This window comes from Amphiura filiformis, chromosome 13 (genome assembly GCF_039555335.1).
Source record: "Amphiura filiformis chromosome 13, Afil_fr2py, whole genome shotgun sequence".
In the NCBI taxonomy this organism is placed as follows: domain Eukaryota; kingdom Metazoa; phylum Echinodermata; class Ophiuroidea; order Amphilepidida; family Amphiuridae; genus Amphiura; species Amphiura filiformis.
Window position 1 is genome coordinate 13,855,476 of NC_092640.1, and position 26,126 is coordinate 13,881,601.

Consider the following 26,126-nt stretch of genomic DNA (forward strand, 5'->3'; position numbering starts at 1 on the left):
GGTAATGCATATTTTTTACCAAACCTACCTTTGTGCCATTTAGAATTTCTGGCAGCTAAACACAATAATAAAGATGTTCGAATGCAATGCATTTCAGTATTGGACATATCAAAGCTTGTATCAATTGCGCATTTATTAGTGATTTCCATTTTTTTTATTTTTTTCTAGTGCTATGAAAAATTGTATTCGTAGGTAATGTAATAAAATACCACTCAAAAATTATCACAAAAATTCATAATTATGTACAAATATGTGAAAAATTGAACAGGCAATCTTTGAATACACACCTTTCAGGAAATCAATTTAGATTCAATCCAATGACTTCTTTTCATAACTGATTTATATGTTTTTAAAAATACTTTAAGAAATATTTTGAAAAATGGGTAAAAATAGCATGTTTTGGGGTCTCTGTGTCTAAGTTTTTCACAGAAGGGGGCCTTATTATATATGGCGCGAAGCGTATGATCAAGGCGAATAAACACAATACAAAAACGAATGCCAATTGATTAATACTTTTAAGTTATGGCCCTGAACATGCCGTGTACACTTTTCGTTGGATTCGACCATATACATAACTGTAAAGTGTTTGAGCTTTCGAAAAGTCCTTTATTTGGAAAAGGGTGCGCGTGTAGCGCGCAAAAATTTGGTATTTTATACTAGTTTGGTCCATGATTGGTGTGAGATTTGCTGGGACATAGGCTCCTGTCTTTTTCTTTCCCTTTGCCCCCCACAATTTTTTTTATTGGAGGGAGCACTTTTCTCTTTCACTTTTTGTCACTCTGCCCCCCCTTCTGATAACTTTCCCTTATCAAGAAATTCCTACCTCTTTTTTTGGTCTTTTTCCTTCTGAGTGTTGAAAGGTAAAAATATTGAATTATTTGCTTAGCACTAGCATCCTTTTGCAGCATGCCCTTATAGTTTTAACTTCCTAAATTTTTGCATCAATAGGGAATCAAATTTGTATATCATGTTCAAATATATAGTTTGATTTGGCCTCTATTTGTTTCCCTTTAATTTCCTTAAATCATGTTGGTCAGGAGGAGCCACTTGCTGACCCTTGTATCTACATTTCTGTTACTATGGTTGGTTACTGTCTGTTTTATGTTTACCTCTTAATGTTGACGAGTCAATTTCAATATCCTTGACAACTTTTTCCAGGTCATCATCTCCTCACTGGCACTTCTGATTTTTTAGTATTGATACACTGAATTCCTTTATGACTTGTTTTTTCCCCATGAAATTTATAAAATGAAGGCAATGAGGATTCAATCCTCATTGCCTTCACTTTATTAATTTCCTCAGATATGTGCCCTATTGCCACCACCCAACTTCTTTTTTTCCTAATAGATTACATTGAATACCTACTCTGATGATAAATTGTAAATTTCCTCAAATTGTAACCCATATCCAAACTCTAACACCAACACCTTCCTCATTGCCTTCACTTTATTAATTTCCTCAGATATGTGCCCTATTGCCACCACCCAACTTCTTTTTTTTTCCTAATAGATTACATTGAATACCTACTCTGATGATAAATTGTAAATTTCCTCAAATTGTAACCCATATCCAAACTCTAACACCAACACCTTCCTCATTGCCTTCACTTGATTAATTTCCTCAGATATGTGCCCTATTGCCACCACCCAACTTCTTTTTTTCCTAATAGATTACATTGAATACCTACTCTGATGATAAATTGTAAATTTCCTCAAATTGTAACCCATATCCAAACTCTAACACCAACACCTTCCTCATTGCCTTCACTTTATTAATTTCCTCAGATATGTGCCCTATTGCCACCACCCAACTTCTTTTTTTCCTAATAGATTACATTGAATACCTACTCTGATGATAAATTGTAAATTTCCTCAAATTGTAACCCATATCCAAACTCTAACACCAACACCTTCCTCATTGCCTTCACTTTATTAATTTCCTCAGATATGTGCCCTATTGCCACCGCGCCGCGTCTTTAATTAGTAATAGATTACATTGAATACCTACTCTGATGATAAATTGTAAATTTCCTCAAATTGTAACCCATATCCAAACTCTAACACCAACACCTTCCTCATTGCCTTCACTTTATTAATTTCCTCAGATATGTGCCCTATTGCCACCACCCAACTTCTTTTTTCCTAATAGATTACATTGAATACCTACTCCTGAGACCATAATTTAGGTATTATGGTCTCAGACCTATACTCTGATGATAAATTGTAAATTTCCTCAAATTGTTACCCATATCCAAACTCTAACACCAACACCTTCCTCTTTTAAGGTAATACACTATTTTAAAGTGTTGCGATTTGGTAGTTCACAAAATCTTGCGAATGGTAGTGAGCTTTGGCAAAAATTGCATTGCTCATTTCCTTGCGAGCGTGTAGAAGAATTCAAATATCACAGAAATATTTTTGTAGGTCCTGTGGTTTTTGAGTTATGTTGTAAAAAGGGCTGAAATAACAACACTTTTGGCTGCTTCGACCAACAATACCGCATCTACCCTTAAGGCTCTTATTTCTTGAAAATCATGTGAATTCCTCAATATTTTGCACAAGTGTCTTTCTCTCTTTCATTCAGTAGCTTCGCTGCTTCACTTATTAACTATACTAGCAGTTGAGTAAACGGGAGCGGTTAGTAAACGGGAGTGGTATAGTAAACATGGTAAACGGTGATGATAATCATGGCGTCTTGGTGTAGATTATTCATCCAGTATAGTAATGATCATGTTAGCTTGATAAACATAATTATCCAGACCTGTGATAATGTTGTTAGGCCTACTCACTCAATCCCTCAGATTACTTTTGAAACAGCTCGTGACAGAAAGATCGTATATAGTCGTATATTGAACATTGAAAGAGGTTGCTAGAAAACGTTTCAATTCCGGGTTATAATAGTATAAAACATGTAAGAAACATGTTTAAAAGTTGCTGCAAAACATTTTAAGCGATTCCGTATTGTTAATAACTAAACCTATATCTTAGCCAGGATTTAATTGCGGGGCGGGGGCCGCAGAATTCCCAAAATGTGGACTTTCACCCACCCCCTAACATTAACCTTTTTTGCATATCTGTCACCCAATGACCCCCTTTTTCATCAGCTTACACCCAATGATCCCCCAAAATGGCTTCAAGGCCTTTACTTTGACCAAGTTTCCAATTCTGAGGGGACACAACCCCCTGCACGGCGCGTGACACAATGGTGCTTCGTGGCCATTCAAGAAGGTGGCGGCAAAAACTTCGAGTGTGCCCCCCTTTTCCCAAATTCCTGGATCCGCCACTGTCTCACAGAAGTCAGTCACGTACACGCGCGGTAAGCCAACATTAAGTGCGTCCATACCATGCGCGGTAAAGCGCGTGAAACCATGGTGCCGTGTACGCGCAGGTGCGTGACTCGCCACTTGACGCATTTGCTGTCATGACCTGACCCATAAGGTTATTGACCTCAACGGCCTAGCAACTGGCCATTTTTTTGTTATTTCCATAGTGATTGAATAGTTTTGCAAAAATGAACGACAGATGGTTTAATGGCAATATGTACCCCGGGGGGGGGCACTCACATTTCCCAGGTATACGGGTATGTGCCGCGGCGACGACCCCCTTTTTCAGAGCCGCTGGCCGTTCCTTAGACCCTCTGAATTCATTGTTTGCCCGCTCTGAAGCCCCAAAATTTTTCTAGCCGTTCCATAGACCCTCAGATCATCGATTTCCGCTCTCATCGGCATCTTGAGAGGCGTGTTTTCTGTCCTAACATTTCAAGCCCAAAAGCAGACCCAAAAGCTACTTTTGCGAAAGGGAATTTTCCATTAATTTCTCCCCCATTGAAATACATTGTAAAGTGAACGTTGGGCGGGAGTTTGGGCTCCTTTTAGAGTGGCAACACTGGTTGACTGTTATAAACATTGCAGCACTGCACGACCGCGATGGCTCCAGCTGGTGAACATTTAGCTAGAAATAAATGATTTTGAGATCTCTTTTGGGAATAAAATGGCCAAATATGAGGAAAAGTACCTTAAATAATTATGTACACATCCTCGCAGCTCTCCATAAACAATGAATTAAAAGGTAATTTTCGATCTACTGGTCTAGTGAAATCGGGAGTGGAATGGCTGTCAAATTCTGCACACTTCACTCATCATCTCATATAAGCATGGCAGTTCAATGTTGTCTAAATGTTTTTCTTTTCGGCACTTAAAAAAATAATTCTTGTGGATTTGTTTTTATGGTGGGCTGCTGCTATAATTATCAGTAGGCTAATAGTATAGATTGAAGGTCTACAGGGTCTAGTAATTTTTGATTTGAATGCTGTTTGCTTTGTTTGTTGAGGTTTCCATCGTAATAGGCCAAACCAGACCTATTTTGCATTAATGGTTTTCCTGATTAATAATTTAATGCACAATTCAAAGTGAAATCGATTCCTTCAAAAATCTGTGGCAAAAAACGCAACAAAATTGAACCCGTTTCCGAGATTTTTCAGATTTTGGCGGCCGATCAGTTCCTAAGACCCCCTTTTGGTCGGTCAATCAGTTCCCAAGACCCCCTTTTGACCGGCCAATCAGTTCCCTAGACCCTCCTTTTTGGCTGTCCGATCAGTTCCTCAGACCTCAAGTTCGAAACTGGCGGTGGCACACCCCTACCCAAAAAAAATTTGAGTGCCCCCCCCATATCCCCGATCAATGTACGAATAAATCAGAGCTGAAAGTCAAATCATCTCGGAGCCTGCTTCTGGACAAGATTTAGCGACTTCCTTTTATTTATATAGATATTAGAGATATGTTTCCCTCTTCTCCTTCCCTCTTCCTCTCCTCTTTTTCCTCACTTTCTTTTTCTTTCTTCTAAGGCATTATTTCCTCAATTTTGACTGTCAATTCCTAGGAGCGGTGCTCCCCGCTCCCGCACAATTTGCATCCCTGGGCTAGACAAAAATTGAAACACCATGTTTTTTCTTGTTAGCGACTCTAAACACCCTCCAAACAGGACATAGGGAAAAAATGGTAATTTGCACAGACCTGCCTGCCAACCTACCGAAGTCAGTAAAAACCAAAACCTTTATGTACACAAGCAAGGTACCAACAAATTCAAAGACTTGAGGTGTGCAATACTTTCATAATTCAGGGAAGGTTTTGCATGTCTAAATTGATCACTATCGACTAAAGAGAATGCTATAGCAAAATTTAAGTGAAATTTGTTCTTACATTTTGCCATCACTGAAATTTTCAGAAAGCAGGACTGTCCCTCTTTTTCACTTTAGGAAAACCCCTGAGGGACACTTGGCTGGTCTTTTTGCATATGTCCAAAATGGCCATAGTATGGAATATGGATAAAAACCATCTACAGTGGAAACTTGTTTTTAAAATACAAGCTCTGATAATACAAAAAACCTGGTAAGACAAGCTTGATTTTCAGGTCCCTGGCACTGAATCCCTATGTAATATGTGACCATCCAGCACAACTGAGCCCTGAAGTCGCCAATCATCATTTTTGAGATATTCAACCAAAATATTCTGCTTGAAATTAGCTTTAAAATGATGTATGTCATGCCTATAGTACTTGACATTTAAGTAGTGAAAAATCAATAAAACAGTCAATAAATCCTGTTTCCTATTGTTTATTGTTAAGTTCAATGGAGCATATCTCAATAGTGGCACTGGCGACATCCGGACTCAGTTGTGCTGGATGGTCACATATGTGATGAATAAGACTTAATTTTGTGGCCCCACAAATTTCGTATTAAAGAGTTTCCACTGTAATTGTATTCCTCTCATTATTAGGATTCAGAAAAAGTATAGTTTGACCTATCATTAATGTTATAGGCAGAGGTCAAATATTTGGGTCTGTGGATCACAACTACAATGGACCTTTTGCACAGTCACGTCAATTCTCAAAACAAGGTTAGTTCCACCGGCAAAGTGCATTGTGTGCTTGCTTATTAATACCACATACTCTGTAACCCAACTTTTTTTGTGGATTCTGAGAGCACGTCTGACGCACCAAATTGCATTCTGATGAGGAATGGCCTTCCGATATCAAATAACTTCATTTGAAATCTGCTATATAATAAAAATTTTACGGCAAATTATTAAAAATTGATACAAGTGTCTTTGAGGTAAACTTAAGTGTATTTTTAGGTCTTTTGGGGAACTTCACATGTACCTTCACTACGAAAGGTCAAAAGTTTCAAATGACGGTCGGCTTTTTTATTTATCCCAGCTACATACACTTAAGTATGTAGCATTTAAGTCTACCTAGTTTTTTTGATAATTTGCCATAAAATGTTGCAAATTTTAAAAAAAATCCAAAATGATATGATTGATATCAGGACATTCCTCTTATTCAGAATGCTATTTGTTGTGCCCGATGTGCTCTCAGGTCCCACAAAACATACTGTGCAAAGGTGGGTCCGGCACATTGCTAGAAAACAAACACTTTTTTCAGATGCTTTTATAGGGAGAATCTTGTTTTGGTTGCAAGATGGTGGATCCATGCAAAGGGTCAAGATGGGTTTTTTTTCACACCAAGAATGAAGCATAATTATAACATACCAACTTTGTATCATCTTATTTTATTTCTCTGCCATACTGAGTTCTAGTAAGACATTTCTTTGTTTTCAATACACGAGTAAAACCATCATAATCATTAGAACTACAGATTTCCACTCACTGTATTGAAAACAAAGAATTCATGATGAATAGACAAGAATCACATTAAAGTGAGATGCTTGACTACTGACTGCAAAAACATTGTATGTTCATATGAACAAAGCAGAATAAGATTTGAGAGTTATGTTTTGTCATCCAGTCAGCCTGACTGAAGCCCATAGTACTGCATGTCCATGGTAAACTAAGCAAGGTTTAAAACCGATTTTTGTTTTGATGTTTCTTCTGGCAGGCACGACTAGATAAAGTTAGTCAAAGAGACCGAAGCCCATGTCATCGTCGGATTCTTCTTCCTCCTCTTCCTTCTTTTCTTCCTCCTTCTTTTCCTCTTCAGCTGGAGCGGCACCACCACCACCTCCGGCAGCAACGGCTACACCTCCGGCTGGCATTGAGGCGAGTTTGGACATGCCTGCAAAATACAAAACCAATAGTAAAGTTAAAAATTATTGAGAGATTGACTACATTCGGAAGACCTCAAAACAAAAAGCTGTAAGCACACCTCTTTTGGATAAACACCTAAAAGAAGTCCCCACTTATATTATTGCAACTTTCCAAATATTTCACCAGTTTCTCATTGAATGTATTGTTTTTAATTAATTTTGCTCAAAGTTAAAACCCTCAAAGAGTATGGACATTCTATTTTTGTAATGTTTATTTCCTGCAAGGACCTGTTGTTAAGCAATCAAACATTGGCAAACCCTACATGCCTAGTGATGCTTTCAGGATATTTGAAACATTCGTGCATTCAGTTGCGTATGTTCCAATGACTCCCCACACAGAATGTGCTCCTCTTCGTCAGAAATAAATATTACTACATCAGTGTCAGATCAGCCGAAAGATGGTGTTGTTGTATTTCATCATAGAAGTAGGAGCAATGCCGTGTCTGGTACAGTGGTTGGATTGGAAGTGGATCAAGGACCAGACCATACAAACATAAACCAGGGATGCATTTAACAAACAGTACATGGGACATCCCTTCTGTTACTAAGCGCTTCAGGTAAAACAAATCCTGGGTGGTAATAAATAACAGGGAACAAAACATAGTAATGATTTCAAATGTTGCACTCAAAACAGTTGAAATCAACTCAATATCAATTGATAAACCCCTTTACTGATAAGCCGCTAAGATTGGCTTTTCACTTGTGACCAGCTGACACCTGTAGCTTAATTTAATCTATATTATACTTGTTTCTGCAAGTGCATTTTTTCTGATGCAAAATAATCACATTTCCCACTTGCATGAGTCTTGAGGTCATATTTTTTTTTGGTGAATATGATGTTTATTATTTTCACATTTTGTGATGCATAAAATTTGTCAATTTGTAAAGTACAACAGTCATCTAAATTGATGTTGCATTGATTGAGGTGCAAGGACCAGTTGTTACAGTCAAACATGAAACACTACATAGACTACATAGAAATTTTGAAAACCTAATTTTTGCATTGAATTATCAATGTTCCAATAACTATGTCCAGGTAGGTATAAAGCAGAATGACACAGGTTCTATAAACTAGGCGGTTACCCGTATTTCACGGTTTTTGGCTATCATGGTTACTGGCTTTTGCAGATCTCAAAATCAGGGTGTGTCCTTTGTATGGGATCACTTTCCTCACAGCTGAGCTCAATTGCAGCTTTTTGCAATTTCACCTGACTTTCACCCTCAATTTGAAATTTGACCTGACCTTTGACCACGGATGACCTAACAAACGCAAACTTGCATTGATTGAGGTGCAAGGACCAGTTGTTACAGTCAAACATGGAACACTACATAGACGCCTTCAGGAAATTTTGAAAACCTAATATTTGCATTGAATTATCGATGTTCCAATAACTATGTCCAGGTGGGTAAAGTTGACATGCAATTAAGCAGAATGACACAGGTTCTATAAACTAGGCGGTTACCCGTATTTCGCGGTTTTTGGCTATCATGGTTATTGGCTTTTGCAGATCTCAAAATCAGGGTGTGTCCTTTGTATGGGATCACTTTCCTCACAGCTGAGCTCAATTGCAGCTTTTTGCAATTTCACCTGACTTTCACCCTCAATTTGAAATTTGACCTGACCTTTGACCACGGATGACCTAACAAACGCAAACTTGCATTGATTGAGGTGCAAGGACCAGTTGTTACAGTCAAACATGAAACACTACATAGATGCCTTCAGGAAATTTTGAAAACCTAATTTTTGCATTGAATTATCGATGTTCCAACAACTATGTCCAGGTGGGTAAAGTTGACATGCAATTAAGCAGAATGACACAGGTTCTATAAAGGCTATCCTGCCAAAAAATTAAAAACCTTTGTTTGGATCCATAATTCTATTCAATAACTGCATGACCTATAGAAATATACAATTATAAATAGGTTCCTCAAATCATTTCCTATAAAATCTTTACTGATATTATAGTTTTCTGAAGTTTTTAATTAAATGGCTAAAACTAAAAAATATGACTCCTGCCATACGACTCGCTTTAAGTCCAAACATTAAATGTGCTCCTCTTTCTCAGAAGTAAATGTTAATACATCAGCGTCTGATCAGCCGAAAGATGGTGTTGTTGCATATTTCATCATAGAAGTTGGAGCAATGATTATTTGGTAGTGCTGGAACTGCGAGTCGATCAAGGAACAACTTTTTGACCAACTTGGACAAGTGGTTATTTCTTTTTCAATGGGAGAGGGCCAACACAGGAAGAAAAAAAAAGAAGAAAGTTGCCTAAAATTTGGTTGACCAAGAATGCCTTAATACAAGCCAGAGGAACATCAATCCAGGGTGCTAATAACCAACAAACAAAACGAAGGGTAATTCCCTATTTTGCACTCCACAAGACGTTTGATTTCTACTTTTCACAGCAAGAAAACAACTTGGTTGAGATTGTGATATTCATTTGATGTGACTATGTGATGCCATGCCATTGGAACACCATAAAATTTGAGATCAACTAGATACGGTACATGTATCAATCTGATCAACTTTAAATCATAACTCAAAATCATTTTTTTTTCCATGGCAGAAGAGAAGCGTTTATCAACTTCGATTTTAAAAGGTGTTCAAGTGGTATCATAGCTTCACATGACTATCAGAACCTCTCATAAATATCTATCCCATTGCCTGACCCAGAACCCACCTTCGGCCATGACATCATCTACAGTCTTGCCACTCAATTCCTTGATAACTTTGTCCAGTTTGTCATCATCGGCTTCGATACCCACACTGCCAAGGATCTTCTTAATGTCTTTTGCTGATGGGGAGCTGTTTCCCCAGGGCAGCCAGTAGGTAAGCTGCAACGTAACGCATTCTGATGAGAAAAATACAAACATTGAAACATGTAAATGAAAGAGAACCCAACCAAAATATAGCACATACTGTACCTCTATATGACTGCACTTCAAAATCCTGAAACTGATCCCGAAATGGGAACTCTCTAATCAGGCCTTGAAATAAGCGGGCGCGGGGAGCAAATTTGCTCTCGTAAAGCCACCAATTGCTCCTGGTCCTTATAAAATTCACATGAACCAGGAGCAATTTTCTAAAACAAATTGCTCCTGGTTCCAGTTTTGCACTTGATGCAGTAGTGCTGCTATTGTATAGAAAAGGATTACTTTTTGAATATTGCTCCTGTTTCTTCAGAAATTGCTCCTGGTTCTGGTAAAATCCCAGTGAACCAGGAGCAATGTTCAAATACAAATTGCTCCTGGTTCCAGTCTGCTTATTTCAAGGCTTGTCTCTAATAAGTACTGTAGTATAATTAATAGGGCTGTTGACGTCTTGACGAGTAGAATTACATTGTCGACAATTGTCAAATTTCAAGATCTGATGTCGACAAGTTGTTGACAAAGAAATAGGCCCCCCGACATCAAAATGTGAACTTCAGAGACCATGTAATCAGGGACTGCCTTTTGAGGAGGGCCAGAGCAATTGCTCTCTACTGCTCTCCTTATATCTGATATAGGAGAGCAATTTTTTTAGCTCTCCTTAGTTGACCATTCTCTCCCTACATTTTATCGTAAATGTTCTAAACAGCTCTCCTTGAAGGCTTCAGAGCTATTTCTTGCTCCCCTGTAAATTCCATAAGACAGTCCCTGAATGATGCAATGCGTCATTTTTGATTACATATTATCATACCCTAAGCACCGGAGGGAAACACGATTGCAGTATTCATGGCCGCAATTACATTTTTGTGAGAATCGGGCAAATCTACCTCCAGCTTCACAATAGGGTGGTTCTTATTATTTACAAAAGTCTTAAATACCATGCTCCCACCCCTTCAAATGGTTATGTTGGATGAAAAACTTAATTCTCTGAAATTTCCATAAGGACCCCATAAAAATATTTTTGGAATTCTTTATTTTATGGTATTTAACCTTGGGACTGAGTGGACGTTCAAATCCTTGAGAGTTCTTGCAATTACAAAGACTGAGTATCAAGGAACACTTTATTTTGAAAATACACCCAGGTTGTAAACTTGCTTAAATATGTCCGACGACTAATATTCAGTCAATGCATCTTAAGGCGCGCGAGTGCGATCCCGCGCATAGAGCCCACCTTAAATCACTTTACCGAGTGCGATTTATAGCGCACCTTGTCACCTCAAGGAATTTCCAAAGCAAGTTGCAGTGGTTCCCGAAAGTGATTTGCATAAAATAAATCGACGTCCACGGCCTTTACAAAGGTGACGACCCAAACAATATCTTTTCTACTCACTGATTGGCCGTTTTCGACAATTTAATATGTAAATTAGCTGACCTTTCTAAATTCTTGTTAGGTCACGCTACCGAAATATGATAACGTGCTGTTCATGTCACAACAAAGACGTGACATGCCATTGACCACCGTAGTAAATGAGGTAATGTTTCTGCATTGAACTGAACTGTATAATTATCTAGAAGCTGAACAAGGCTGATTTAATATTTTGACATGACCTACCTACACACGTGCGATCTGTCAGCGGTGAGTGTAGCGCTATGATAAAATTGTACCGAGGTTTGCCGATAGAAATATCAGTTTATGGGGGCGCAACACTAAATAAGCGTCCCATAGGATAACGTGTGATTTCGGCCTACTTCGAGCGCCATTCCTGGCGTCCCTGCAATACTTGGTAAAATAAATTTGGTATCAAATTAAAGCTCTGTTTCTGTAGATTCCAAAACTTCTGTCGGCATATATCGATGACCGTTGACTTTTTTCGCTATTTCGCGGTGCAAAAAATATGGCCTAAAAATATACTTAATTCACCACTCTCATTTCAAAATCGGAAGTTGTCTTCGTCCGCCACAGAGAATTGCTTTTGAGATAAAATGTCCGTTTTTTTCTGCATGTTATCATTGAAGACACTTGTCGAATTCATGAGCTGATATTGAGTGATTTAAAGTGAACATGTCGGTAGATATGGTCGCTACAATCTCATATTCACTATGGATTATATTAGCCGAATTTCGTTCTTACATAAAATGCGTAGTGATTTAGTGTTGCGCCCCCTTATACTACTCATCATGGCGGACAAAAAGAACAAATGGGTCTAGTATAAGACAAAAAACCGAGGCATACGGGACGATATTTGTGTTGAAAGTTTGGTGTTTGAGTAAGCCCATCCCACGAACGAACTACCCCCATTCACGCTGTACGAAGTTAGAAAAAAGGAGCCAGTTAGCACGCCAGGCACCACTAAGCATGCAAAGTTTTTTACTGTGTCAGACAGGAGCGCGCTGCTCATTAAATATTCATGAACCCAACACGTCACAAACACATGGTCTTATTCGGCCGATCAGAATCGTTGCAATTAACCCGACATGGTTTTATGAATGAATTTTTGACCTTACTGGGCTCAGACATATGCATATTCATGTATTTTGTAATATTCAAGATGGCTGCTGGGTCCTGGCAAAGACGGAATGAAAATCAATGGTTCCATTCGGAAAATATTGCAGTTTGAAAATTCACTTTTTTCTGGCGTCAAACGAGCAAAAATTTCGATGACTGAAGATACTCAAATTTCATTTATCTGTAATTTTGGTTATACAGTGGAAACTCATTAACACGAAGTTGTGCGGAATTCAAATTTTACTTCTTGTTATCAGGAGTGTGTGTTATCCAGTTCTAATAACATGTGAAATATATGCTTGGGAATGTAAAACACACTTCTTGTTATCAGGAACTTCATGTTAAGAGGGTTCGTGTTAATGAGTTGCCACTGTAATTTTTTGTTGGACATGGTGTATGTTTTCTGACTTCGCTGGAAGCTTATTTCAAGTGGTCATGGTGGATTTTACTGCGGAGGATCCAGTTTTTCAACGGAGACGGACAATATGCACGAGGTGTTTCTTACCAAATGTTACAAAAATTTCACCGATCCTACGCACACTATTCGTCAGTTCTGTGCACGTGATGTCATGCAGGAAATTTGCATAATTTTAACTTGGTAAGAAGTTTGATTGCCCACCTATAGGCCTACATTGTAGTCCCACATTCAACACCAATGCTTCTTATCTGAATATCAAGTGCAATAATTCAAATAGCCCACCTAAACTTCTTACCGACAGTGTTCGATTTTCATCTATTTTTTGTGTAGCAAAAATTGCTACTCACTTTCAGATTTGAGTAGCAATTCCAAAATTTTGAGTAGCAGTTTGTTTTCACCATATTTTATCGATTTTTTTGTATTTTCTTGTCTTCTCACAGATTACTCAATCCCGGTACTCAATGCTTTAAAAAATAGACAAAATCAAGCACTGCACGGATACCATCTTTAGGCCCCTATTGGAAAAGAGAAAGACCTCACCTTCTGGGAAAATCCACCTTATTCTAGTTATACATTGCCCTTCCCATCCATGGATCTGATGTTTTGAAATTGCAACAATAATTTACACATACCACACCCATGCATGGAAAACTGTAACATTTGTTAAGCTTAATATTACTGGGTAATTTTGTCATTTGGAAGGAAATTTACTAGATGATGTGAAACTTTACCATATAATATGCGCCGGTTAACATAGTAGAGAGGCAACGTCCGAACGCGTTATGCAATTGCAATTGCAGACCGAATGTGGTTCAAAATTCGCACCTAAACTTCCTAAGCTGATTATCATGTGCCCTTTCTAAACGCAAATTTTCCTTCAGTAATCAAGAGAAGTCCTACATTTTTGAGTAGAGGAAACTCACTTATTTACTAGCTGAAGCATTAAAATAATGTGAATAATCTATGAAATCCTAAAAATCTTGTGTAGTTTTGGAAGATTGTCACCAAGGACACACGATATTTCCAGGCGGCGGATGACATGATCGAGCCGGCAACTTGTGAAACCGCCCGGCCGTATGGCATTTTCCATATACTCGGTTAGTTTTGTGGGGTTCATTATCGAACCCCAACGGTTTTAGCTTGTATTTATATTATTTATCAACATAGGCCTATTTGTTTGTGATATTTCAAGCGTTTTAAAATTTCAAAATAATCCCATTCAATTACACGGTTGACGATGAAAATTTACTGAATTTAGGGACTGCACGTCATACACCACCTGGATATTTCCGTCTCACCACTGAACTATACACCCATATAAACATTGCTACTTCTATGATGTCATAAATGAATATGCATGTTTTTTGTTATCTGGTAATACATGGAAGTATGTAACACAACATGTCATTTGCATAAAATTTGCATATAAGGGAGGATACTGTATTTCGTTTAATGGCGTAAACATCACGATTTGGGGACTTTTGGGTCATATTTTTGTGGATGATTTTCTTGGAAATGGAATTTATGGAGACATTTTTGACTTGACGAATGGTAACTTGCAAATGATGGTATATCAGCGTGGTTCACGGTCGCAAGTAGGCATTTTCCCCGATTTTTTTGGATCGCATTTTTTTGCTACTGGTCTGTGTAGTTGAGTAGCAGTTTGTAGAAAATGACTCGCATTTTGCGATGCGAATCCAGGTAAATCGAACACTGCTTACCGAGTGCAAATGATAGCACACCTAAAATCCTTACCGAGTGCAATTAACAGCACACCTGTAGCTCGCCTGACTATTTCCAGGACTGCGATTTGTAGCACACCTGCTTTTTTCAAAATTCATTGACTGAATATTTCTGCGGTACAAATAACTACAATTTCTGAATAGGGCCCAACTTGCTAGACTTCCCGAGTCCAGTCCTCGTTTATGGAGTTTAGTGTTAGGGTATAGGTAGGGCAGTCTTGTAACAAGACTCGTAGAGTTGCACCCTATTTGGCAATCGCTCCAAATCTGCGAAGTCGCAACCACGGTCACATTGAGTTTGAGGGCTCTTGACATTGAGCATAGCTAGCTCTAAACAAGGCATTAGCCAGAGACGTGCTGTTTTCAATTTGGACCCCCCAAATTTTTATTTTTATAATGTAGTGAATAGGAAGTGGACACCCTGTGATTTTGTAGAATAAGGTATTTTTTGACCATTTTGGACACCCTAAAGAAGACACCCCTCTGGGCTCTGGCTAATGCCTTGCCTCTAAATCATATTCAATATTTCTGAAAATTCCAGAGAAGTTTTCCATCCTACTTCACCATTTGAAAGGGTGGAAGCATGGTCTTTCAGACTTTTGAAAATTAAGAATCACCCTACTGCACAACGATTGAAAAAAAATTGCGTATTTGCGCTGGATTCCCAAGGGAGGGCATGTGGATGTGGATATTTCAGAGTGAATTTCACTATTTTGCAGCTCCATGTAGCGTGAACGCTCAATCGAGCGTGGTGCTTTCCAATATAATAGTTATATACTGCGCCAATAAAATATCCTTACACTTGAAAATATAATCACAATTTCTAAGGCTAATGAAAGTTGACTCCCAGTTTCCCGTTACCCGACTCCGGTCAGAAAAAAATGCCGATAAAATATTTCATTATTTTCCATTATTTCACATTTTTCAAGTTTTTAAGAAAAAAGGATAGTTTTAATGTCATCTTTCACGTCCGACACGTATTTTAAGCACTTTTACGCCGACCCTGACCGGCCCGAATAGTCTTTACAAACGCTGGGTTAAACTATGTGGTAAAATGGCGATATCGTAGAGGCGCATTTACTGGAGACTAGCAATTCCCTGCATCTAAGTTTCTCCTACCACTAAATGGATAGACCGAACACAAAGAGAGGCAGCCAAGTTCATGGGAACCAGCGTATGAACAAATATGAAAGCATTTCTACCGTGCACTATGTAGCGCTATATATAGACAACATCAAAATAAATAAAATAAATAAAATTTGAAGTCAAATTTATTCTGCTTTTCTTACAAATATATGTATTTAATAAAATAAACTTATAAATAAAATGATTTATTTGTCAATTTCTTGCATGGTTGTTTTATTATTAACACGTGCACCCTGTGATGATTTTTACCAGCAACCTCCAGTTTGTGCAAGTAGACAAACTAATTTCCGTATAAATATTGCTTCCAAAGATGTGCTAGTGGAGAGTAGTTTGGTTTGTAAAAAGTAGTGTGCAATAGAACACACAGACACAGTGTATTTATATGGAAAAGTGGTTCTCCAAAGACTATCATGGACTTCTGGTGCTTTCATATGTTGCACAACCTATAGGTTAATTTGAAGATTCCAAAGAAGATGTGCTTAATTAAAATTTGTTTTGAAGTGAAGCATGGTCATTACTAACTATACTTTATTATTTTATTTGGGCCTCAAAACATAGCATTCCGTAATTAACTTTGCACCGATAATGAAAGTTTGAAAATAATGAATAATGAAACAGTCACCTACCCAGTCATGAAAAACTATGTAACGGGAAACTGGGGATCAACATTCATTAGCCTAAACTGAACAATATGTGGGTAAATTTGTTTTTTTAATAGATGCACTATCTAAACCTGCACATTATGACAACAATGTGACCTCAAGAAGTAAAGTTACAAGCAATTGAATAGACGAAGGTTCAGTTTTAAAAGTAACACACTGGCCTATATAAGGCGCAAAAAGATTCCAACAAGAGAAACAAAGAGACAACGCAGTTTCTTCAATGAAGCGTTATTTAAAGCAGTTTTTATTTCAGTTTTTGTTTCTCTGTACTTTTCATAACTTTCATTTTATTTGTGAGTTCTTTTGTTTCAGTTTTAATTTGTTCCTTTTGTTTTAAATTAAAGTCAAACGCATAAATTACCAATTCACTACTCTCAAACCAGATGTTTAGTCTGTGAAGTTTTGAATAGGCCAGTTTGTCACTTTTAAAACTGGAACTTAGTCTAATCAAATGCTTGTAACTTTGCTTCTTGAAGTCACATTGGAGTCAATGTGGTGTCATAATGCGCAGGATTAGATAGTGCGTCTATTAAAAACACAAATTTACCCATATATTGTTCCGTTTGGAAATTGTGATTATTTTTCCAAGTGTAAGGATTCTTTATTGGCGCAGTATAGTACTCTATGTGGTGCACGATCGAGGCTCAGGTCTGCTCTACAGTCTTTCCTGTAGGTAACATTTTTTATCTTCCGGTCAGAATTTAGACTATGTCACAGCACCTATAAGGCCAAGGAAAGTCAATTTTGAGTTTCCAGTCACCCGCCCTCACTTCATTTTCTGACCCTGAAATGTCCCTTTATTTTTTGTGGAAAAATCAAAATCAAAACATACATTTTGCTGTCAACCTTGCAGACTCTTTTTAATATACTTTTGAAACTCATTTGGGCTAAACATCCATCTTCAAGTAAGTGAGCAGCAAATAACAACACATTTTACATGCGTTTTGGTCATATAATGAAAGGCAGAAAAATAATGAATAATGAATAATGAAACAGTTACCTCACTTGTTTTCAGAAATTATGTGACGGGAAACTCAAAATAGACTGTTAGGGGCCTAATGAGCGTTTCAACATCTGTGAACTATGCATTGATTTAGTGATCTCGATTTCTAAAGAATTTATTCACGACCACATTTGTGACCCCTCGGCACAACCGAGCCCCGAAGTCGCCAATCATCATTTTTGAGATATTCAACCAAAATATTCTGCTTGAAATTAGCTTTAAAATGATGTATATCATGTCTATAGTACTTGACATTTAAAGGGGCACTTCGTGATCCACAGCCTCATCCCCCCACTTTTCTCAAAAAAAGTTGAGATTTTTATATCACTGGAAACCTCTGGCTACATAATGCTTATGTACAAAATATTTCTTGCAGATTAATTCGTTTAGCAAAGATATCATGAAATTTGAATTTCGTTCTGGTGCACCAGAACGAAATTACAACGTATTGTCTATGGAGCAGTGTAATACACATAATCATGCATAACTCGCAAAGCGCAATATCGGAATCAACTGAAATTTTGGGAATATGCTTTTTTTTTTTTTTTTTACTGAAAAATGTCATAAAAAGAGGATGCTAGGATCACGAAATACTCCTTTAAGTAGTGAAAAATCAATAAAACAGTCAATAAATCCTTTGTTTCCTATTGTTTATTGTTAAGTTCGATGGAGCATATCTCAATAGTGGCACTGGCGACATCCGGGCTGAGTTGTGCCGAGGGGTCACATTTGAATCACGCTGCATTCAGCGGTCATTGCCGCTGCATGTAGCGTGATCACTTCATCGAGCGGAGGAACCAGTTTTTCAACGTAGATGGACAATATGCACGAGCTGTTTTTTACCAAATTTTACAAAAATTTCACCGATCCTACGCACACGATTCGTCAGTTCTGTGCATGTGATGTCATGAAGTGGGTGCGTGGCCGTGGGGGAGTGCTAGGAAATTTGCATAATTTTAACTCGGTAAGAAGTTTGATTGTGTTAAGCGGATCAAGATCAGCTATTCAACATGTTCCAAGGCAAAAGCAGTTAACCTTTTAGACTTGTGCGTGAGAATTTCATTTTTTAAATACCATTTAAAAAAAAAAAAAGAAAAAAAAAGTTTTCCCCTTTTCTTGTCAGTGACCAGCATGCCAAAACTACTGCAACTTCCGCGAAAGCATGTTTTAAAGCAAATCATAGCTTGTTGAAGTCTGTCGAGCTGAACATATAGGTATCCTAGGTGAATTCAAATTTGCCATCAAATTGCATCGTTTTATATATCAAATTAAAGCCCTTGAGTAAACTAAGCCAAAACTGAAAACCTTTTTTTCATAGCACTTTCCGTAGCAAAGTTACATCTTGTCAAAGATTGACTTTCATCAAAAAGATTCAGCTAGCAAAATTCCCCAAGGCCCAAAACGGCATTTAGGGGGTGTTTCTAGATCTTAGACTTAGTCTCATGGCGATGGCAGCTTTTTTTAATGGAACTGCTATCAAAATCCCTCTAAAATTCCATGTGCGACTTGATTATCACCATAAAAAATCATATATTTGGGTCAAGTGAAGTATAGAAAACATATTTATGTAGGTTTCCTTCACCCACCTATTCTCGAAAAAATTCAAATTTCTATGTAAATATGCATTGTGTTGGGGCCCCGGTCTCGGCGAATTCGCTGACTAGTAAATGTGTTAACTAAGGTTTGCCTAGCCTAGTTACCTAGAACATACAAGTTTGCGAGTCATGGCATGTGGCATTAGACTGAATCCTCCAGTCCTATCAACATCTACGCACGGTCATCGGGTTGTGCTGATGGTGAGGACTGAATCGTTCAGTAATCCAATATTGGTGCAGTGAAAAATGCTAAAATATGAATATTTAGTAGATTTTGATTACGTCATTGCTTTCAGCTACTATTGTGCCCCATTCTTCGTTCATGATGCTACCATGGGAATATAAAGACAAACGGAGCCCTGATTAAAGCCCGACATTTGGCTGATTTGGGTAGCTTTTGTTCGCTAAACATAAAGCGAGCTTGAAAACAAACAGCTGAGTACCGATGCAGGGAATAAACCATGAATAAACCTCTTTGCCAGCAAATTTGGTAGCTGATGTTTAAAAAAAAATTTCTGTTGCGTCCGCCATTAGTAGTTTTTACAATTTTCCCATTTTTAAACCAAAATAATCAACTTTGCACGATTTTTAGTCATCATGGTGAAACTTTTGTGGTTTTGTAACATATTGAGTCCATTGCACACCGTCAGATCGCAATATTTAACTTGATTTTGAGAAGGAAAGATCGTCGCCACAGACCCGCTCAGACCACAGTGACATGGATGCACTGACTATGCACAGCCTCGGCGTTCACGGTGCGGTGCAGTGGCACTGGTGGTAAACAATGTAAGTATAAAAGCTGAAGTTATTTCAATTATTTTCACGTGTAGTGTGCATGGTTTATAAGGCCATCTTTTACACCGTAAACAAGAGCAGTGTCGTGACTCATGACTGATTCACTCTTATATTGTAGGCTAGGCCAGGCCGGGATCAGGCCACGAAAAACATCAGTCATTAAAACAACCTGTATCAATGACAATTGATTTGATATGGCATGCACGCAGTTTAGCGCCAGGCATTGCTGTCTAGATTTTAAAGCCGAGTGGTTGATGGTACGCGAATGATGGTACGCGAATGGTTGAATTTTCACAATACACTTATTGGGGTATATTCAATAAGAGTTTCGGTTTTAAAATTCACGTTCAAATGCACGCGAAAGGCACTAATATTTGTACCTTTCTAAATCGTTTTAACACTTAATTCGCTGGCTAATTAGGTAATTATGAATGCGTATTACTTACTGCTCGAAAAATAATGCATATGCGCTGATGCTGGTGCGTCTAATGCATGAGCCCCAAAGGGGGAAGACAAAATTAGACGAATCGACATCAGCGCAAGTGCAGTATTTTGCCTAATTTCTCGAGCAATAGGGCCTAAGTAATATGTGTTTATTAATCTATTTCATACAGTGGTGTAGGGCCTACCGTGGCTGCCCCAACCCCGGGGGCTGAAGAAAATTAAATTTTGCTGCCCCTTCCTCAACAGCCCGAAAAGGTTGACCCATTTTTTTCCAGTTGTTTGAAAAAGTGAAGAGCAAAAAAAAAAAAAAAAAAAAAGATTTCAGGTGCTAGCACCCTAAAAGCAACACATTTTGATGTATAGCAACATTTTTTCAAAAATTTGTATGCTTTATCAAATTTTTCTGCCTTTTTTATTTATTAATTCTTTTTGCCACCCCTTTGTTTTTGTTTTTGCCACCCCTGTTTTTGCAGCCCCTTCAATTTCGCTGCACCCCTGATTTTACCCTGTGTTGCTTAACGCCCCTCAAAGCCCCCAAAATAAGCTCTTGTCATACACGACAAGAAAAAAACACATAATTTTAACTTTTTTTATGTAACAAATTATCACTCAAAATGTTGGAAAATAGAACCAAATATAAACCCGCCCGAAAAAATGAATCAATCCTATGTGACACAAACACGCATGAAACACTGCCGTAGACTACGCAGAATGCACAATATACACAATCAATGCATGTTTCATACTTTTCTGATTGGCTGCTTTGATAGGAGTGTATATGAATGCTTTACGCTAGTTGTGCGTTGTGTAATGCAGGACTGGCGCATGATTATGTGAATTTACGCGAGAAGTCTAGAGGCCCCTCTTGTAAAACTTTTCTCCATTTTAAGATATTATTTCTTTAATTTCCCCAACTAGGTGATACTGATGTCAACTTGATGTGAACTGTACAGTTGCAGCAACTGCTTTCAGGATGGTGGCTTTTAATGAGAATGTATAGTGATGAACTCAACAGTACTACTGGTGCAACAAAAAGCTGGTATGTACAATGAGTAACCAGGGACTGCCTTTTGAGGAGAGTGACATTCATGCATTTAAATTGGGATGCAGACAACCCCGGGCGGACAACATGATCTTTGAGGGAACCTTAAGTTTGTTCGGTTTTTTATAAGGTGGAACAAATAAGACTTGTAACAAGAAACAACATGGTATTAATATATGTGTATGTAGAATGGCATGCATGCACTGCCATGCAGGTGGTCGCAAGCAATGCTTAAATCAAATGCTATTTGTGCGAAATTGACAATCTCCAATGTTAAGGCGTAAGGCTTTTTTTTGTGAAAATTTTTATCGCAAAATTTACAAAGGCGGAAAAAAGCGGAATTTGACATTTGTAAAGCGGAAAATTTTGGGCATTTTTTTATAGTTAGTCCTGACTCCCATCTCACACATGATGATGAGCTGATCATAGTTTAGCCTTTAGGCATGAATGGGCAAAATGCCAAATTGCAATACGTGTGCTACGTACACTACGGATGCACCACCATTGATCTCCAACACAACTCGCATCCCGGTCCCCGCACTCTGTGCATCCATGGGTATTCATGCTCGTCGAAAATTTCGCGAAATAGGGGGTGTTTTCAGATGAAGAAATGCGATTCGCGAAACACACAAAAAAGGGGTGTTTTTCCAAACCACGTGTTCGCGAAATTGAAAAAAAGGGTATTTTCATGGAGCAGCGTACGTGTTTCTGTCAGAAAAGGGTATGTTAGAAATATCGTTCGCGTTTTAGCGAAAATATGGGTATTGTCGAAGGGCAAATAATTGCGAAATCGCTAAAAAAGGGTGTTTTCCCTAAAAACTTCAGCGAAATGAGATGCAAAAGGGGTGTTTTTAAAGTTCACCGACAAGTATGAATACCCGTGGATGCACGGAATGCGGGGACCGGGACTCGCATGCCGTACAAGTCACACACAGATGCAATGATCAAATTTTTATCTAAAAGGTGCGCAGTAAATCCGCAGTTTACTTTTGTGTGCAAATAAATGGTAAAACAATTTCCATAAATATATTTTGAATTGGTACCGTGCTTAGGCCTCCCATATATGTAACTCTGGGGCTTGCAGCATGGAGCAGCCCAATTTCAGAAACCTGGAGGCACAGTGAAACATGCTTGTTCTTGTAAAACGTTTCTCCATTTTAATATTTTGTTTCTTGAATTTTCCCAACTAGGTGATACCAGTGATGTCAACTTGATGTGAACTGTACAGTTATGTTGCAGCAACTGTTTTCAGGAGGTGGTGGCTTTTAATCAGAATGTATAGTGATGAACTCAACAGTACTGGTACAACAAAAAGCTGGTATGTACATGTACTATGATTAACCAGGGACTGCCTTTTGAGGAGAGTGAGAGCATTGCTCTCTACTGCTCTCCTTAAGGGGGTACTACGCCCCTGCCCAATTCTGTGCATATTTTTGCATTTTTCTCAAAAATTATAGTGCATTTGTGACAAGTATTATATGTATATTATAGGGGCAAGGACTACAACTACTGCACTGGAAATTTTATTTCAGCACAAACAACAGTTGTGGAGTTACAGTCAAAAATGAGGGAAAACCAGTATTTGATCAATAAATCAATAACTACTTGCCTTGAGTTGCTGAATTTTCAGTGCAGTACCGTAGTTGTACTCCTTGCCCCTATAATATACATATATATCTTACTTGTATCAAATGTGCTATAATTTTTGAGAAAAATGCAAAATTAGGCACCAAATTGGCCAGGGGTGTAGTACCCCCTTAAATCTGATATAGGAGAGTGATGTTTGACATGTGAAACGGCTCTCCTTGAAGGCTCATGAAGAGCTATTTATTGCTCTCCTTCAAGTTCCAAAAGACAGTCCATGAGTAACTGCTATATTAATTGATGAAAGGATTAGGCCATAAGTCCTGGCTTAGTAACTCAGGCCCCAAGATAGTAACTTCAAGCCCCAAGATAGTATCTGACTTAGTAGCATGGGCCCCTTATTAATAGTCAGGCCCAGGGTTGTCACCACGCTGGACTGGGCCGTCTGGCACTCACTAAATTGGGGTTTTTTTAAGTTTTTTTTCCAATTTTTTTATATTTCGGAAGTGGATGATGATATTTCATCATAAAAAGAGGAAAAAAAATCCCTAGCGTTCAACTAAAAAGATAGTGCGAGGCGCGAGAGCTTCGCTCGCTATGCTAACCAGTACTATTTGGGTCCTGGTGACAACCCTGGTCAGGCCCGTGCTACTAATTCAGGCCCAAAGATATTTTTTCTTTCTATGTCACTTTTGGGGATCTGTAGGTTGTTCAATATTAAAATCTAAATATTTTAATTGATATTTTGGTTATTTTTCTTTACAGATGAAATATGAACTTATTGGAAGGAACCACCTGCAGCAACAAGCTTAAGCAAGAGACAGGTAAATGCTCCATAGCTTCAACGGCACTTCAACTAAAAATCAAGCGAATTTAACTTCGAGGGGAAAACTATCGACAGAAAAAGACATTGTCAACATATGGCTGTTACGGCCTCGCCTACCTATCAATTAGGTTTAGTGGACTAGCTGGCTGGTAGCCACTAGCCATCACTGTTAATTTGGAACATGTTTTACCACACAGTGGAACTCATAATATATAATTATGATAATGTGGACTACAATTAAGTCAACAAATACTGGACACAGTGGTAACTAGGCGAGTAAAAAAAGGCGAGTTAAAAAAAAGGCGAGTTAAAAAAAGGCGAGTTAAAGAAAAGGCAAGTTACCCCCCCCCCCCAGAGATTAGGGTGTGGTTTTTTTCAATTACCCCCACAAAGTAAGCTAAAGATGAGTTACGACAAAGCCATCAAAGTCCCACCAGCGAAGTTACGGCAAAGCCATCAAGTCCAAATGGCGATTTACGACAACACGATCAAATCGGCGAGCTACAGCAACGCTATCAAGTCCTGTAAGAGAGTTACAGGAATGCCGTAATGATGAATGGAAAATGGCTTTCACTATAGAACAAGAGCACCAATGGCGCTGTGGCTCTACGCTTTTTTTGTGGGAAAGCAATTGTTCTTGGAGTCGAATGCGCAACAGGTTGGTAGGTCGGTCAATTTTTTTAAACCTTCAGTTTGAAAAAATTCCCCACAAATATTCAATACGGTCCTTGAAACTCGATCGCGGTGGTCAATCTTCCTCCTCCGCATTATTATTTTTTGCCGCATTATTTTTTGCTATTTAGTTGCAAAATCTGAAAATAATTCATTATTGTGCAAATTACTACTGAACCAGCAAGAATAATTTGTTCTGCAAAATTTTAAAATCCCTTTTTTTAGTATTTGAAGCTTTCAACAACTATAGAAAGCCTTGGCAACTATTAGAATTCATCTAAATTGACCTCAGACGACCCCGAAATGACCTCCCAAAAATTTTGCTCTAAATGGTGACCTCAGATGACCCCGAAATTCAAATGTTGACTGTACCCACCAAGTTTCATGCCCATACGACAGTTTTTAGTAATTTGACCTCAGGTGACCCCTGGCTGACTCCGAAATGAGCTTCCAAAATTTGGTTCTAAATGTTGACTGTACCCACCAAGTTTCATGCCCATACGACAGTTTTTGCTAATTTGACTTCAGATGACCCCTGGATGACCTCTGGTGACCGTGACCCACTATCCAATACAAACTTGTTCTGTGCGACCCTACAAAATTAGGCTCCAAATGTTGGCCGTGCCCACCAATGCCCATACAACATTTTTAGCAATTTTACCTCAGATGACCCCTGGGTGACACCGGTTGACCCTGAAATGACCTTCCAAAAATTTGACTCCAAATGTTGACTGTACCCACCAAGTTTCATGCCCATATGACAGTTTTTGCTAATTTGACCTCAGATGACCCTGGATGACCTCAGGTGACCTTGACCCACTAACCAATACAAACTTGTTCTGCCTGGGGTCAAGATGCACCCACCAAGTTCGAGGAACATGCGACCCCACAAAATTTGGCTCCAAATGTTGACTGTATCCAGTTTCATGTTCATACAACAGTTTTTAGTAATATGACCTCAGATGACCCCTGGGTGACCCCAAAATGACCTTCCCAAAATGTTGATTCCAAATGTTGACTGTACCCACCAAGTTTCATGTCCATACGACAGTTTTAGTAATTTGACCTCAGGTGACCCCGGATGACCTCAAAATGACCTTCCCAAAATTTGACTCCAAATGTTGACTGTACCCACCTAGTTTCATGCCCATACGACAATTTTTAGTATCTTCCCAAAATTTGACTTTAAATGTTGACTGTACCCACCAAGTTTCATGCCCATACGAGTTTTTAGTAATTTGACCTCAGATGACCCCTGGGTGACCCCGGATGACCTTCCCGAAATTTGACTCCAAATGTTGACTGTACCCACGGTTTCATGCCCCTACAACAGTTTTTGCAAATTTGACCTCAGATGACCCCTGGATGACCTCAGGTGACCTTGACCCACTAACCAATACAAACTTATGCTGGGGTCAAGATGCACCTAGTACCAGGGATCTATACGATGATTTTGTTTTTGGTGGATCACACGCCAAGCATAGGCATTTTACACATAAAATACACATAACCCACACACAACGCAATTGAATAACAGACCGGTACTGCACAGTGCCGCTGGTTACCAGTTGTTCTCATTTATGTAATCAGCAATTGGAGCCTACAAAATGTGGTGCATTTATAGTGTACGGTACTATTATGTGATATCGGAATTGACACAAATTTTACGGTAACAAAATCAGTCATACCCAGAAAGGATAAAATTCAATTGAGAAAATATTG

The 26,126-nt window shown here is 38.5% G+C and overlaps 1 protein-coding gene and 1 long non-coding RNA gene across 4 annotated transcripts; one reads left to right on the top strand and one right to left on the bottom strand.

The window, feature by feature from the left end:
• Positions 1-6,548: 6,548 nt before the first annotated feature.
• LOC140168022 (large ribosomal subunit protein P2-like) lies at positions 6,549-9,952 on the bottom strand. The gene is given in 3 exon segments (XM_072191327.1): positions 6,549-7,067; positions 9,783-9,916; positions 9,918-9,952. Coding segments are annotated over 3 exon segments (330 nt in total). The 3' UTR covers positions 6,549-6,906.
• A 9,559-nt stretch (positions 9,953-19,511) lies between these two features.
• On the top strand, positions 19,512-24,310 carry LOC140168020 (uncharacterized). Of its 3 annotated transcripts, XR_011861128.1 has the most exons (4): positions 19,512-19,827; positions 21,199-21,319; positions 22,513-22,640; positions 23,672-24,310. It is a non-coding gene; the product is annotated as an uncharacterized lncRNA (long non-coding RNA). The 3 variants fall into 3 exon arrangements; XR_011861129.1 differs by lacking the exon at positions 21,199-21,319; XR_011861130.1 differs by lacking the exons at positions 19,512-19,827; positions 21,199-21,319 and adding an exon at positions 22,310-22,328.
• Positions 24,311-26,126: the final 1,816 nt, after the last annotated feature.